Source organism: Leguminivora glycinivorella, chromosome 8, assembly GCF_023078275.1.
Source record: "Leguminivora glycinivorella isolate SPB_JAAS2020 chromosome 8, LegGlyc_1.1, whole genome shotgun sequence".
Lineage (NCBI taxonomy): Eukaryota > Metazoa > Arthropoda > Insecta > Lepidoptera > Tortricidae > Leguminivora > Leguminivora glycinivorella.
The window spans coordinates 7,486,884-7,500,776 of NC_062978.1; the positions used below are offsets into that span (position 1 = coordinate 7,486,884).

The window sequence follows — 13,893 nt, forward strand, 5'->3', positions numbered from 1 at the left end:
TACCGTACGAATAAATTATGAGTGAACATGCTACATACATACATACATACATACATACATACATACAATCACGCCTGTTTCCCAGAGGGGTAGGCAGAGATCACGGATTTCCATGCTACATACTTCCAATAGATTCCTATTCTAATAGGTATATATATTTTGTTAACTATTTCATAAACGTGCGGAAATACATAGGTGACAAATACTTTTATCCTGCGATGCTGATCACAATATTCACAATACATTATTGGAATGTGCACGAAATATTGCATACTGGATGTTGCTTAAGTACAAAAATAAGTTTTAATTATAACATAAAATAACATATAAATTAATATTCAATGGCACGCGTACAACGTCCATACTTTGAATCTTATTTTTGAAAGGGCACTCCAGGTATGAGTAGAAAAAACTATAATAAATCTTTGTAGGGGAGTGAGGGGTCCCAAACCATTTTTTTGACCAAGGTGCGCTTATAAAATGCGGCGTAAGGGCCCGAAGCAGTCATTCACTAGCTCGCTCGCCGAACTATCGAAGCTCCGACAACGTCCAAACTTACCTGTTACGAGTGTTCACGCTGTACGCTACGGCTTAGCGTCTTTTTAAAATGGTTCACGAATTTGAACACAAAGTTGCGGATTACGGCCTCTGCTCTTCATACATCAAGACCGAAACACCGAGAATGATACGCATCGCACCAGCTCCAGAGATGAAGTATTCAAATGTGGATATGCAAGACTTTGAACAAAAAAAATATAACTATAAAACCAGCCCATACTCGGGCGCTCAAGCTGCTTCAATAGCCCGAAGAAACGCCAGGGAAAGGAACCGAGTGAAACAAGTGAACGACGGATTTAATGCGCTGCGGAAGAGACTGCCGGCAGCCGTTGTAGCTGCACTGTCGGGCGGCGCTCGACGTGGCTCCGGAAAGAAACTCAGCAAAGTAGACACACTCAGAATGGTGGTCGAATACATTAAGCACTTGCAACAGATCTTGGATGAAAGCGACGCCGCTTTGGGCATCAAAAGAGACACGCCAGCAACTTCTATGGAGTTACCTTACGATGTCGATGAAGGTATTTTCGCGGGTCGCAGTTCACCTTATTCGGAGTCAGTGCCATCACCAGCCGGGTCGGATTGCTCTTCAGGTGTGTCATCGTCGTATTCGTCTGGCAACGCTCCGTGTTCCGAGTACACCACTCGCTATCACCACGATACGCAACACTTCAGTCCAATGGAAGAGGACGATCTTCTTGACGCAATTACCTGGTGGCAACAAAAGTAAAGTTCTCTGTTTATATAATATACACTCAGATCTAGTCATATATTTAAGGAATAATGTATAATTATTTATTGATGTAAATAAAAAGGCTGTGAATGATCGTACCAGTAATTGAAGTTGCCATTAGGAGGTATTAATAAAACTATGAAGTTGATAGCCATTATAAAATCCATGAAAAGTCGCAATTATTTATTGGCTTTTTCGTTTGTATTTATTATTAATAGTAAAATAAAAAATGCATTAAATTACTTCTGACTTTTCTTTCACCTACATATTTCAGACATATTATCTATCAGTCCGTACGAGACCAATAGTTTTAAGTTCTGCATAATTATTATTTAATTGCCTCAGTACAGGCTGTTAGTAAGTTTAAGATAAAATACCTATTTATACCTATACTTATTTGCCAGTTTTAGAAACAAGTCTCGAACCTATATTACAATTTAAGTATAAGTAGGTATATAGTATAAAATAAATTCAGAGGGTTTATTGGTTAAAATATAAATTATTCAAATAAAACTGAATACCTACTAACTTGTCGTCACTGCCCCAGTTTAGGTAAAAATGGATAAAAAATTCCCTTTGTTATTGACATCAGACAGTAAATATTTGATTTACTTACTATCGAAAATGTTAAAATGCTATTACATTAAACTTATAATAAATCTAATTAAGAATGAAATAAATTAAATATATTTGAATTTACAAGTAATGCCTGTTGGCCAAGTTTTTCTAACCGTGTGAAGAGCAGAGCCTGAGAGCAAAACAAAACTGTAGTTACTTGTATCTCTGCAATTGAAAAAAGAGCAATACGGTTCATATATCGGGTTGATTAAGCCGTCGGTGCGTGGACAACGCGCCGGCGCATTGTTATACAAGATTAATGGTGTTCGCCGCGATAAGGAGGTGGGAGCTAAATGCATTTACATGTGCGAATAAGGGACTGATAAAGAGGGCGAAGAAAGATGCTGTATACACCGTTTAGTGTCCGCGACACATTGCTCATTTGTTTAGGAGATTAATAACTGATCATGTACAATTTTGTTTAATTTAATCATATTTTTTATGATTGAAACAGGCATAATCATCGGGGAGAGTTTACTAAGTTGTTTGGGTCGGTATCAAAACGACTGGATTCTCAAAACGACTAGAACCACATTAAGACTTGATCGCAAAACGACCACATCTGCAAAAAGCCTTTATCTCGTAATGACTTTCTAGTAAAACGACCACAAAGTATAAAGTCTGAATATCAGAACGGCTTACTATCAAAATTACTTGTTAGCAAAAATACCATCTCGTAGAAGGTATAGATCTTAGAATGCCCTAATAGCAAAATAACTAGATCGCAAATGAACTTAGTCTCAGAATGGCGTGGTAGCAATTAGTCTTGTTAGTATAATAACATGAAATGTATGATATCGTAATGAATAGGTACGTCTCGTGTTTCAACATTATAAAAGAGCCTGGAATCCGCATTGGCACCTTATCCCAAGATTTTATTTCTACTCTAGTTCTATGAAAGTGACTGTTGTTAACCATCATTTATGAAACTTAAAAAATGTCTCTTTTCTCCTCCTGCAAAAACTCTACCTACTTATAGTAGATACCTAAAACATAATCCAAGTACCTACCTATCATGGCACAGACACGTCATTCTAAGGTTCCAATGGAAACCCACGCTCATCTTGTGGACAACTTGCTTCCATATTCTCCGAAACATTTTGGAGATCAAGTTAAATTTAAATATGCGTTCAGTACTATGTTCAGTACTACGTTCAGGAAGTAGTACAATTTTATTTTTTCCTGTTATATGCAATTTAAGTTATAATAAAGTTTTTTTTTCTATATGAAGTAAATATGTGTTTTATTGTACAAGTTTAGAAAAACCAGCAATTAAAAGAAAAAAAAAATTGTCAGTATTTTCATTCAAAGTTTACTTAGTTATATAATAGTTCCCACAGCCTAGACCTAGCTCACCCTGTGACCCTGCTCACGAAGCAAGATAAGTATTTATTTAATAAGTAGTACATATGGATGGATATTTTTGCTATTCTGATAACTAGTCGTTTTGATACCATAAATTATAGTCGTTTCACTGGGAAGTTGTTTTAAGTTCTAGTTATTTTGCTATTAGGGCATTTTAAGATCTATACCATCTACGAGGTGGTCTTTTCGCGAACAAGTAATTTTGATAGTAAGCCGTTCTGATTATTCAGATTTTATGCTTTGTGGTCGTTTTACTAGGAAGTCATTACGAGATAAAGGCTTTTTGCAGATGTGGTCGTTTTGCGATCATGTCTTTATGTGGTTCTGGTCGTTTTGAGAATCCAGTCGTTTTGATACCGACCCAGTTGTTTTGATACGTCTGTCAGTTTATTTTTCGCTCAGAATCAGAAATGGACATTCACATTAAAATCAAAGAAGCAAAATTATGTAGCTATTTAGTATATTAGTAGCGAAAGAACTCGCTACGATAAACTAGCCTCTTTTTCCCAAAATGTTTTACAACTAAGAGTTTCAAAATTGCCTCCACACACAACAAACTTGAACTAAGGCCCTTTGACTGTAATTAATAGAAGTTTCATTAAACCCGAGAAAATCGCTGCCTATAATAGTGCCTATAAATACAAAATCTTATCCACGTGGATGTGACGTCTGTCACGCTTTAGCAAGTATGTCAGTGTGAGAGTGACAGATGTCTTATCCACGTGGATAAGTGATAAAATTGGAAGCATGGTAGGCCGGCTGCCGGCGTATTGAGGACAACTAGACGGAGAGTCTTTTTTTTACTTCCGTAGTCACTATGTTCTTCAGTATATTTATCCACGGTTGAATTCCATGATTATTAGTACAGAACACTGAATGTGTCATGAACTCATGAATGTACATAATACTTGTGAAGTAAGAAATACTCGTAATACTTGTGAAGTATGTAGACTATAAAGTTGTGTTGCTTTGCAATAAGCCACTTTGGATGCAACATAATTACTTGTTTGCACGATGACCCAAAATTAGAGGTAGTTTTGGCCTCCAACACAAAAGCACGCTACCTCTCTCTTTCCATAGCGATTTCATATCATGCCAGCTTTTGCCGATGACGAGTTTTGGGGGATCGGTCTTCACTAATCGTCCAACGAAATTTAGGATGTCCAAAATGATGGCGTCTATTTGGAAGGAGGACCCAAGCCTAATAGAGCCTCCTGGGGCCTATTGCATAACAATTTACAACTCATATTACAAGCGGTAGTCCCCCTCCAATTCATATTATAAGAAAGAGAGTTCCACTTGTAATACAAGTTGTAAATTGTTATGCAATAGGCCCCTGGTTGCCCGATCGTCATCCATCCTTACGAGATGGCAAAGCCAGCGGAGACGATGTGCCATGGTCGCACCTAATATTATTCGGTTCAACTATTAGATGTTCTATTTCGGCGTTCTTTCGAATTATTCAACTGCCATCGTCATTTTTGATGAAACTATATCTGATGCTGACTGTACTATCAGCTGCAAAAGTACATGCCGAATTTATCAATGAATTCATTCATCATTTCTCCATTCACTTTTGCAGCTGATAGTACAAGTGTACATAACACCTGGGGCCCGTTTCTCGAAAGGTACAAGCCTTGTATTACAAGTGCGCGAACTGTCAAATCGTATGGGTTGCCATGGAAACACACTTCTAATACAAGGCTTGTACCTTTCGAGAAACGGGCCCCAGGGGCCCATTTTTCAAAACTGAAAGCTACAAGTTACAAGCGGAAGTCTCTTACCAACTTGTCATATTAGACATTGACAACCACTTGTAAATTGTAACTTGTAGTTTCGAAAAATATAAATTCCATTCGGCCTTTAATGACGACCGGGAAAAAAAAATGAAAAAATGAAAATGAAATATTTATTTTTCAAGTAGGCATATTACAATGCGCATATGAACGTCAAATAAAGCTACGCCGGCTCTAACCCTACGCCTCAGCCTCGAGAAGATTTCAGTCCCCCCTCAGTTGGGAGGGGGGTATCCACTATGGGACCGGCAAGAAACTCGGCGGGCAACTTCTTTTCAAAACATTACATCTTATAATTAACGTGCATTAAATAACAAGATACAATTTAACATGCAAAAGTATTCATCAAAGAATATGAACAGACTAGGTACTCTATGGAAATTAATTTCAATAAATTATATTATTGCTTAATAATACATCGTTCTTCTTCTAGTAAGGCGGCGGAATTGAAAAAAGTCGTCTAGTTTTGAAGTTGATGTGACTGGAGAGTATACTGCCGACAAGTGGTATCGTTGTGATCGGTAGACTTTACTGAGTACGAAATAATGACTTGTCGCATTCTCAGACTGTGGGGGGGTTAACTATGACGTCACAAAGATCGCGGTCCCGGGTTTCAATTTTTTGCCAATTTGTCTAGAACCGCTTATCCAATTTTGAAAAATGAGGTGTCGATTGAAAGCGTATAACATGCTGATTAAGATTTCTTATATGTGAAAAGTATAGTTTTGTTAGTTATTTTTTAATTAACAATAATGCAAAAAATACTTTTTTTTACTCTCTTTTTTGATTTTTGTGACTCAAAAAGGCAATGAAAACGGCCACTTAGCTAAAAAATATGTTATATAAATCATTTAACTACATTAATATGCTATCTGTTGCTTTTTAAATTTCTACGATCGGATAATAAATAAGCAAACTACAACCACATACCTGTAGGCGGGGAGTACCGCTTGACACGCGTTCCCATACATTCGGCGTCTATCAAATTACACCTCGCGCAAAATTCGTTTCAAGCAGATATACCTCTAATCTTATTCATCGTAACCTATCAATATTGGTATCATTTGAAAGGACAATTAAAGTACTTTAAGAAACAATGTCAATCATTATCTTAAAATCAATAATCGCCAGTCTGCGGTTGTTACAAAGGAAAAAAGTGGGTATGCAATTTGACTGGTTTCCTAGGTTTGATACCCTAGACGAGTTTAAAAGGGGAGGTAAAGGTGACATATGGGTTTTTCTCTGGCCTAAAAGCTACACAGAGGGTCAGGGGAGAAAAAAACTAGGGTTTAAGTTATTTTTTCCTTTATTTGTTGATTTTATTGTGTTTAATTTTTTTGTAATTTTATCAAGGATACACGTTGGTTTCTTTTGCTGAAAATTCCCTTTTTTATGAGAAATGTTATAAATTTCATCTATTTGGCCTTATTTGAAAGTTAATTTTAGTCTCTATCGGAAAATGCCATAAAATTCATAACATTTCTCATAAAAAAGGGAACTTTTAGCAAAAGAAACCAACGTGTATCCTTGATAAAATTACAAAAAAATTAAACACAATAAAATCAACAAATAAAGGAAAAAATAACTTAAAACTAAACTTAAACACTAGTTTTTTCTCCCTGACCCTCTGTGTAGCTTTTAGGCCAGAGAAAAACCCATATGTCACCTTTACCTCCCTTTTAAACTCGTCTAGGGTATCAAACCTAGGAAACCAGTCAAATTGCATACCCACTTTTTTCCTTTGTAACCACCGCAGACTGGCGATTATTGATTTTAAGAAAATGATTGACATTGTTTCTTAAAGTACTTTAATTGTCCTTTCAAATGATACCAATATTGATAGGTTACGATGAATAAGATTAGAGGTATATCTGCTTGAAACGAATTTTGCGCGAGGTGTAATTTGATAGACGCCGAATGTATGGGAACGCGTGTCAAGCGGTACTCCCCGCCTACAGGTATGTGGTTGTAGTTTGCTTATTTATTATCCGATCGTAGAAATTTAAAAAGCAACAGATAGCAAATTAATGTAGTTAAATGATTTATATAACATATTTTTTAGCTAAGTGGCCGTTTTCATTGCCTTTTTGAGTCACAAAAATAAAAAATGAGAGTAAAAAAAAAGTATTTTTTGCATTATTGTTAATTAAAAAATAACTAACAAAACTATACTTTTCACATATAAGAAATCTTAATCAGCATGTTATACGCTTTCAATTGACACCTCATTTTTCAAAATTGGATAAGGGGTTCTAGACAAATTGGCAAAAAAATGAAACCCGGGACCGCGATCTTTGTGACTCCATAGTTAACCCCCCCACAGTCTGAGAATGCGACAAGTCATTATTTCGTACTCAGTAAAGTCTACCGATCACAACGATACCACTTGTCAGCAGTATACTCTCCAGTCACATCAACTTTTTCCGAGACCCTCTCGCCGCTCTACTATTCAGAGAAAACATATCAAATTGTCACAGAAGAAAAAGATAATATGAATCTCAATGTCATTAAATATGTAATTTACCTACACAACATAAAATATAAAATATTTGATGTGCTTTCTTATCTGAACTGTGTCCTCTATACATAATACAATTATTTTAATTGCTATTCGTTTTTTGTAGTTTCTGGTTCGGGCCATGCATGTTTGTCTGTCAAATAGTCCTCGACTCTGTAATAAGCCTTTAACATCAATGATTTTTTTAAGTAGTTCTTAAGAGCTGGGAGGGGTAATCTCAAAGCAGTGTCAGGTAACTTATTATAAAAATGAATGCATTGCCCAACAAATGACTTTTGTACTTTACGGACACGAAACTTCTTAAAACTAAAATAATTCTGTTTACAATGATTATGATGCGATATTATAGGTCCTTGGCGGCATTTTTTGTTTCAAAGCTACAAAGTTTATCAATACAGATTAGTACATAGTTGACATTTTATTACTTTTACATAAGTATATTTCGATAAAAATATAATTGAACTTAACCTGTTAATACCTCGTAAACGGTGGAACATTATAATTTTATTATTAAATAAGCATTAATTACTCAAGAGATAAAATAATTTTTTTTGTAATTATTAGACATCGTCTGCGTCTGTAAGTGCAAATCAATATTATCGGGGCGCCGATTGAGCTTTACGATTATTGCCGATGCTAGTAGAATAAACGCTAGTAAAAAAGAGCATTAATTATAGTAATTAAAACTTTTTGTGGGATTCAACTAGTTAAAGTACTCATAATAAAAAAAACCGGCCAAGTGCGAGTCGGGCTCGCGCACAAAGGGTTCCGTAGCAGCAAATATAATAAACTTATTATGTCAATTTATATAAGGATTAATGGCGTATTGCTTGAATAAGCTAATATTTCTCGTAAAAAGTACCTACATTATAAAGATTTTATATCATCGCGGATTTTTAAAGGTGTACAATACTGTAGTATATTTTTTGATCTATCTTATAAGGTTCAGCCATCGTTTTCAGTGTAAGCACAATAACTTAACCAAAATTACAGTTAAATCAACCTATCTCAAAAACTATAAGAGATACTTTGATCAAACCAAAAATTGTTGAAAGAGTTAATTAGCATGCATCACCTCTATTTTTTTTAGAATTTTATACCCCGTAGTTATAAAAATAGAGGGGGGACATACTTTTTACGACTTTGAGAGCTGATATCTCAAAAACCGTTCACTTTAAGAAAAATGTTTTTTAGAAAACTTTATATCATTTTAAAAGACCTTTCCATTGATACCCCACACGGGTATGTACATCGAAAAAAAATTTTCATCCCTCAGTTACATGTATGGGGGGCCCCACCCCCAATTCTTTTTTTTACTATTTAGTGTCATAATTTTGTAGCGGTTCATACAACACATATTCCCATCAAATTTCATCACTGTAGTACTTATAGTTTCCGAGTAAATCGGCTGTGACAGACGGACAGACGGACAGACGGACAGACGGACAGACGGACATGACGAAACTATAAGGGTTCCGTTTTTGCCATTTTGGCTACGGAACCCTAAAAAGTAACTAATGGTAAGTACGTCGCAAATTTTCGCTGGAGAATTTCCGATAGATAGTGCGGATATAAGGACTTTTGTTGGTAAGCAAGCCTTGGCGTGAACGCACAACTAGCGAATTAACGTATTTTAAGGGGTAATTACCAGTAAGTATCTGTTTATTCCATAATTTTTAAGAGGCAATTAACATTCTGCAACATAAATTAAGTTTTGCATTGCCGGTTAATGTTAATACATAGGCTAGAAGGGGAAGGTAGCAAGTTACATATTTTTTTGTAATATCGAACCCAACCGTCTACTATAACTAAAAAAAAATAATTATCGCGTTATTAGTAAATGTACTACGCTACATTTCTGTTTCTTGCCATTTCAATTTTCGATCGGATACGTGTGTCACCTTCGTTTGTCTAGCTTAAATCGAAAGTTAAATAACAAAGTAGCATTTTATTACATACTAACGTTTGTAAGTTTGTGTAAAAACTGCATTCATTTATTGGGAAAGAATGATTTTGGTAAATTCCGGAAACCATTACACCGCATCGAAATGGCTTTGTGTTGTTAATCTTATTATTGAGCACGTGAGCTTTGTGAGTGCGTGGTTTTAGCGGAAAGTACATCGTTAGGTTGGCGAGTATTATAAGTAAAATGTGTTTAAGGTTGGCAAATTTTACAAATTGACTAGTAGAACTTGATTACCTATATTAGTGATTTGACAAACGTTCGTTTTTCAAATGTATATTTTTTTTCTGATTTTTTTAAATGCTAAATACAGATAGTTTAGATACAAACTAAACCAATTAGAATCCTCCATACGCCGAAGCAGCAACCATAGTCTTCAGAGGGATTACAAAATTTACAGTAATTATGATCATTTTATTTATAATTGCTGAACGTACTATTTATTGATTTGATTTGCCGTTATAGTTTTTGCACTGATAATATCGGTTTCTAATATTATATCTGTTCTTCTATGGTTGCTATTGTTTGTAGGTTTCGCACAACATTCATTTAATCTGTTATAATGCGAGTGTTGATGTCTTTAATCGACTAGAGAGTTGATTTCAATACAGTTATTCATTTGTTAAATTTTAAATTATCTTTTGCTTTCACTATATTATTGAGCCAATTGTGCTTTTCATTGTTTTCTTAAGTATGATCCGCTATAATTAATTATCAATTTATTGCTTCAAAGAGTTATATCTTTTACTGTCAGTCTTTTTAATCTTATTTTTAGAAAGTGGATTACGTCAGTGATCGGAATTGGTACCTATATAAAAGGTCTTGTAATAGTCAAATATTTTATCATGTATTTAGGTAACAAAATAACAATAAGTACCATAAATAATAAATTAATGAACGGATACCGGTTGATTTGTACGGAGTAAATACCGGTATCTGATCCTTGGATCGCACTATTAATTATCCAGTCAATAACGAGATTGAAACCGAGTATTGAAGAAACCTTGTAAACCCTCTAAGTAAGATATTTTGACTCTAAATGAATAATTAAGAGTTACGAGCGCAAGAAGCAAAGCCGTCGCATATGCAAATGGTTTATGGCTCCGTTCGGCGGATGGGAGCACGGATCGTCTGCGTCACTAACTACACTGAGATTTATATACTTCACGTAATAAACGAATACTGGAAGTGTATTTACTATGTTGTAATAAATAAATAAATTTATATCTTGGATATAGCGCGGATGGTTTGGCAGTTATTCTCTTTGCGGTGGCGCGCCTTAATAGGTTTTTAGGGTTCCGTACCTCAAAAGGAAAAAACGGAACCCTTATAGGATCACTTTGTTGTCCGTCTGTCCGTCCGTCCGTCCGTCTGTCAAGACCCTTTTTCTCAGGAACGCGTGGAGGTATGAAGCTGAAATTTATATCAATTACTCAGGTCTACTGTCCCTTGAAGCTGTGAAAAAATCAAACTTCTAAGCCAACGCAATCAAAAGATACAGCCGTTTATGCCGCAAATTTTCGACACTTGCAAGGGAATCAAAACCTACAGGGTGCTTCCCGTGAACTCAGAATCTTGAAATTTGGTACGAAGCAACGTCTTATAGCATAGATAAAGGAAAAATTACGAAAACCATAAATTTTTAGTTACATCACATAATATATTTTTTTTTAATAATTTTAACCTTACTACCCATTTCCTCATAAACGCGTAGAGGTATTAAATTGAAATTCAATTATAGATAAATGATATGTGTTAATATAAAATAAAGGATTACTTAAACGATAAAGAGATCTTTGTCTTAAATTTATGCTCCTCCATCTTTCCCCATTGTAATGTTATGAATTTCATTTTGCAATAAAAATACCATAGTTATGACTCGATTGTCGTAATGAACGAACTTTGTAAACCTTGCAGGTTTGTACGGAACCCTCGGTGCGCGAGTCCGACTCGCACTTGGCCGGTTTTTTTTAAATAATGTGTGTTATGATTTTATATTTTTATGTACGTGTTTTTATAATTTCCTTTTAAAAATTAAAATTTACTTTGTTTTAGAACTACAACGATACAAAAATATACTACTCAAAAGAAAATAAGGGTCACTAAGTCTTTTGAACGCTACATGAAAAGCGTAACGTGAAAACAGGATGTCTGGTACCTCGTTTACCAAATTTAAATATCAGATAGGTTAGATTGTTATATTTCTGACGTGAAAAAAAAAATAAAAAATATTTTTTTGGGCTTTTGAAATTCAGTTTTGGTAAGTGCTTAAGGGGTTCCCTTTTTAACTTAAATTAAGAAGAAGTGTAAATCATAAAGCCTTTAAATTTACTGCAATGTAAAAAAGAGTTATTTGATAGTACGTTTCAGTATTAATTTTACAAATCCGTAGCAACTTCCCAATTTTTTTTATGGGTTAGGAGGCGAACGAGCAGACACGTCACCTGATGGTAAGCGAATTAAGCGAACACTCCTGCAATCGCTGAAATTCTTAATGGCCCTTATTTTCTTTTGAGTAGTCTATTTTTTACTACCACTTCCTACGACTATTTTTTTTTATTTTCATAGTTGGAGGATACCTAAGATGGTTTTGTTGATGTTTTTCAAGACAATGCAGATAATAAGCGCTTGACAAATTATTTGTCACAATTAAACGAAACCCGTTTTTTTGTAATGTATCTCGAGCATATCCAGTAATGTTATAAACATAAGAAATAAAGCTAGCAGACGGATCGATAAATAATTGTCGGATATCGGCTTCCTCCGCCGTCGGCGCGGCCGACGTGATAGATGCGGCCGGGGTCAGGGGAATATTTGTATACTACGTGAAAATTAAATATATCTCTTGTTAATAACCCTTTTTATTTAAATTTGGTTAGCCATTAATAGCCATAATAATCATGAACTTCTCGTTTAGCAACCCGATGTTGATCTTGGCTTCGATATGATAATAGATGTCGCAATTCCCGTGCGGTTTGCCATTCAGCCGATCGGATATCGCACAGGTTTTTCTGGACCTCGTCGACCCATCGTACGTAGGCTTTACGGTCAATAATTATTTTATTTATTCGATTTATTAAACTTTATTATTGTACAAAAATAAAAAGTACAAAAGCCGGACTTAATGTCTTGAGTACTAAATAGTACTTATTCACAGGCATAGGCAGCTGCTGGTAAAGAAAAAACTTGCGTAAACTTTAATTGAAAATAATTTTAAAACAGACAATAAGCCACGAGGACAGAAAACAAACACCTGGTGCCCAGTAGCCGTTGTTAGAAATCAATTACAACTTGGCGCCTGCTCATTTATACATTCAAAGAAAGTTACTTGACCGAAAATCGCCAGTAGGTATCCAATTACTGAACTAAACATTTATGAATGGTAAAAGACATATGATACTGTGTTTCGTGCTTTCAAATTAAGTTTTTTTTCAGTCTCACAATTGCCTGGTACTAATAAATTGCGCATTTATAAAATCTACTCAAGATGTTATTAATATATCTTACGTACCGTCCTAATCGGAAGACGGACCTTTATGATGTGCAATTTGAGATCGATTTCCGCATGAAATGAATCAAATAAGTAACATTCACCATCCGCGGTATATTTTTTCATATTTCCTCGGTTTACTTTTTGCCGTTGCGGTTATACAAAAAACACACTACTACCTCATAAGTTTTTCATAAGGTAATGGCGCCTATTAACGTGGTACTTAAGGCAGATTTCAAAAGATACCAAAAAATTAAGGGTATCAAAGCTCATTAACGACCACAAATATTTTTTTTATGGAAGAGTATTTATTGAACTATTAGTTTTGAAGAGTTTTAGGATCATTTTAGTTTATTATATGTCATAAAATGATTTTTGAAGCCAACATACCTAAATTTTCTATTACCGTGGTAATGAACAGGTTGCAGTTCTATTAACGCGAATTGAGATTTCATTACCGAGGGTATGAATGACAGTGTTTTTCTGCCATCGGTAAATAGAAACCCATCTCAAAATTCGGAGCTTAATACCGACGGTTGAATATACAAATTATGACAAATACATATACCTATACTATCCTCCTTTATGAATACCCACAGAAGACTCAGTTTCACCTAAGAAATCTGTACTTACGGTACACTAAATGTCATATTTTGATACAAGACTAATATGTCGCTCGGTAATAGATACTTCTATAGGAACCCATTACCGACCCAAACAAATATTGCATGGATCGGTAATAGATTCTTATATATTCTATTACCGAGGGTTATCTGATCGTACCATCGGTAATAGGCATAAATTGGAGTATTATAAAATCTAATTCCGACCCATAAAAACAAAGTCATACAGATG

At 35.0% G+C, this 13,893-nt stretch overlaps 1 protein-coding gene across 1 annotated transcript; it reads left to right on the plus strand.

Annotated features, from left to right (window-relative positions):
• The first annotated feature begins 595 nt into the window (after window positions 1–595).
• On the plus strand, window positions 596–1,393 carry LOC125229229 (achaete-scute complex protein T3-like). Its single transcript, XM_048134024.1, has one exon. The coding sequence runs from the start codon at window positions 608–610 to the stop codon at window positions 1,283–1,285; it is 678 nt and encodes a 225-aa protein (XP_047989981.1). The 5' UTR covers window positions 596–607; the 3' UTR covers window positions 1,286–1,393.
• Window positions 1,394–13,893: the final 12,500 nt, after the last annotated feature.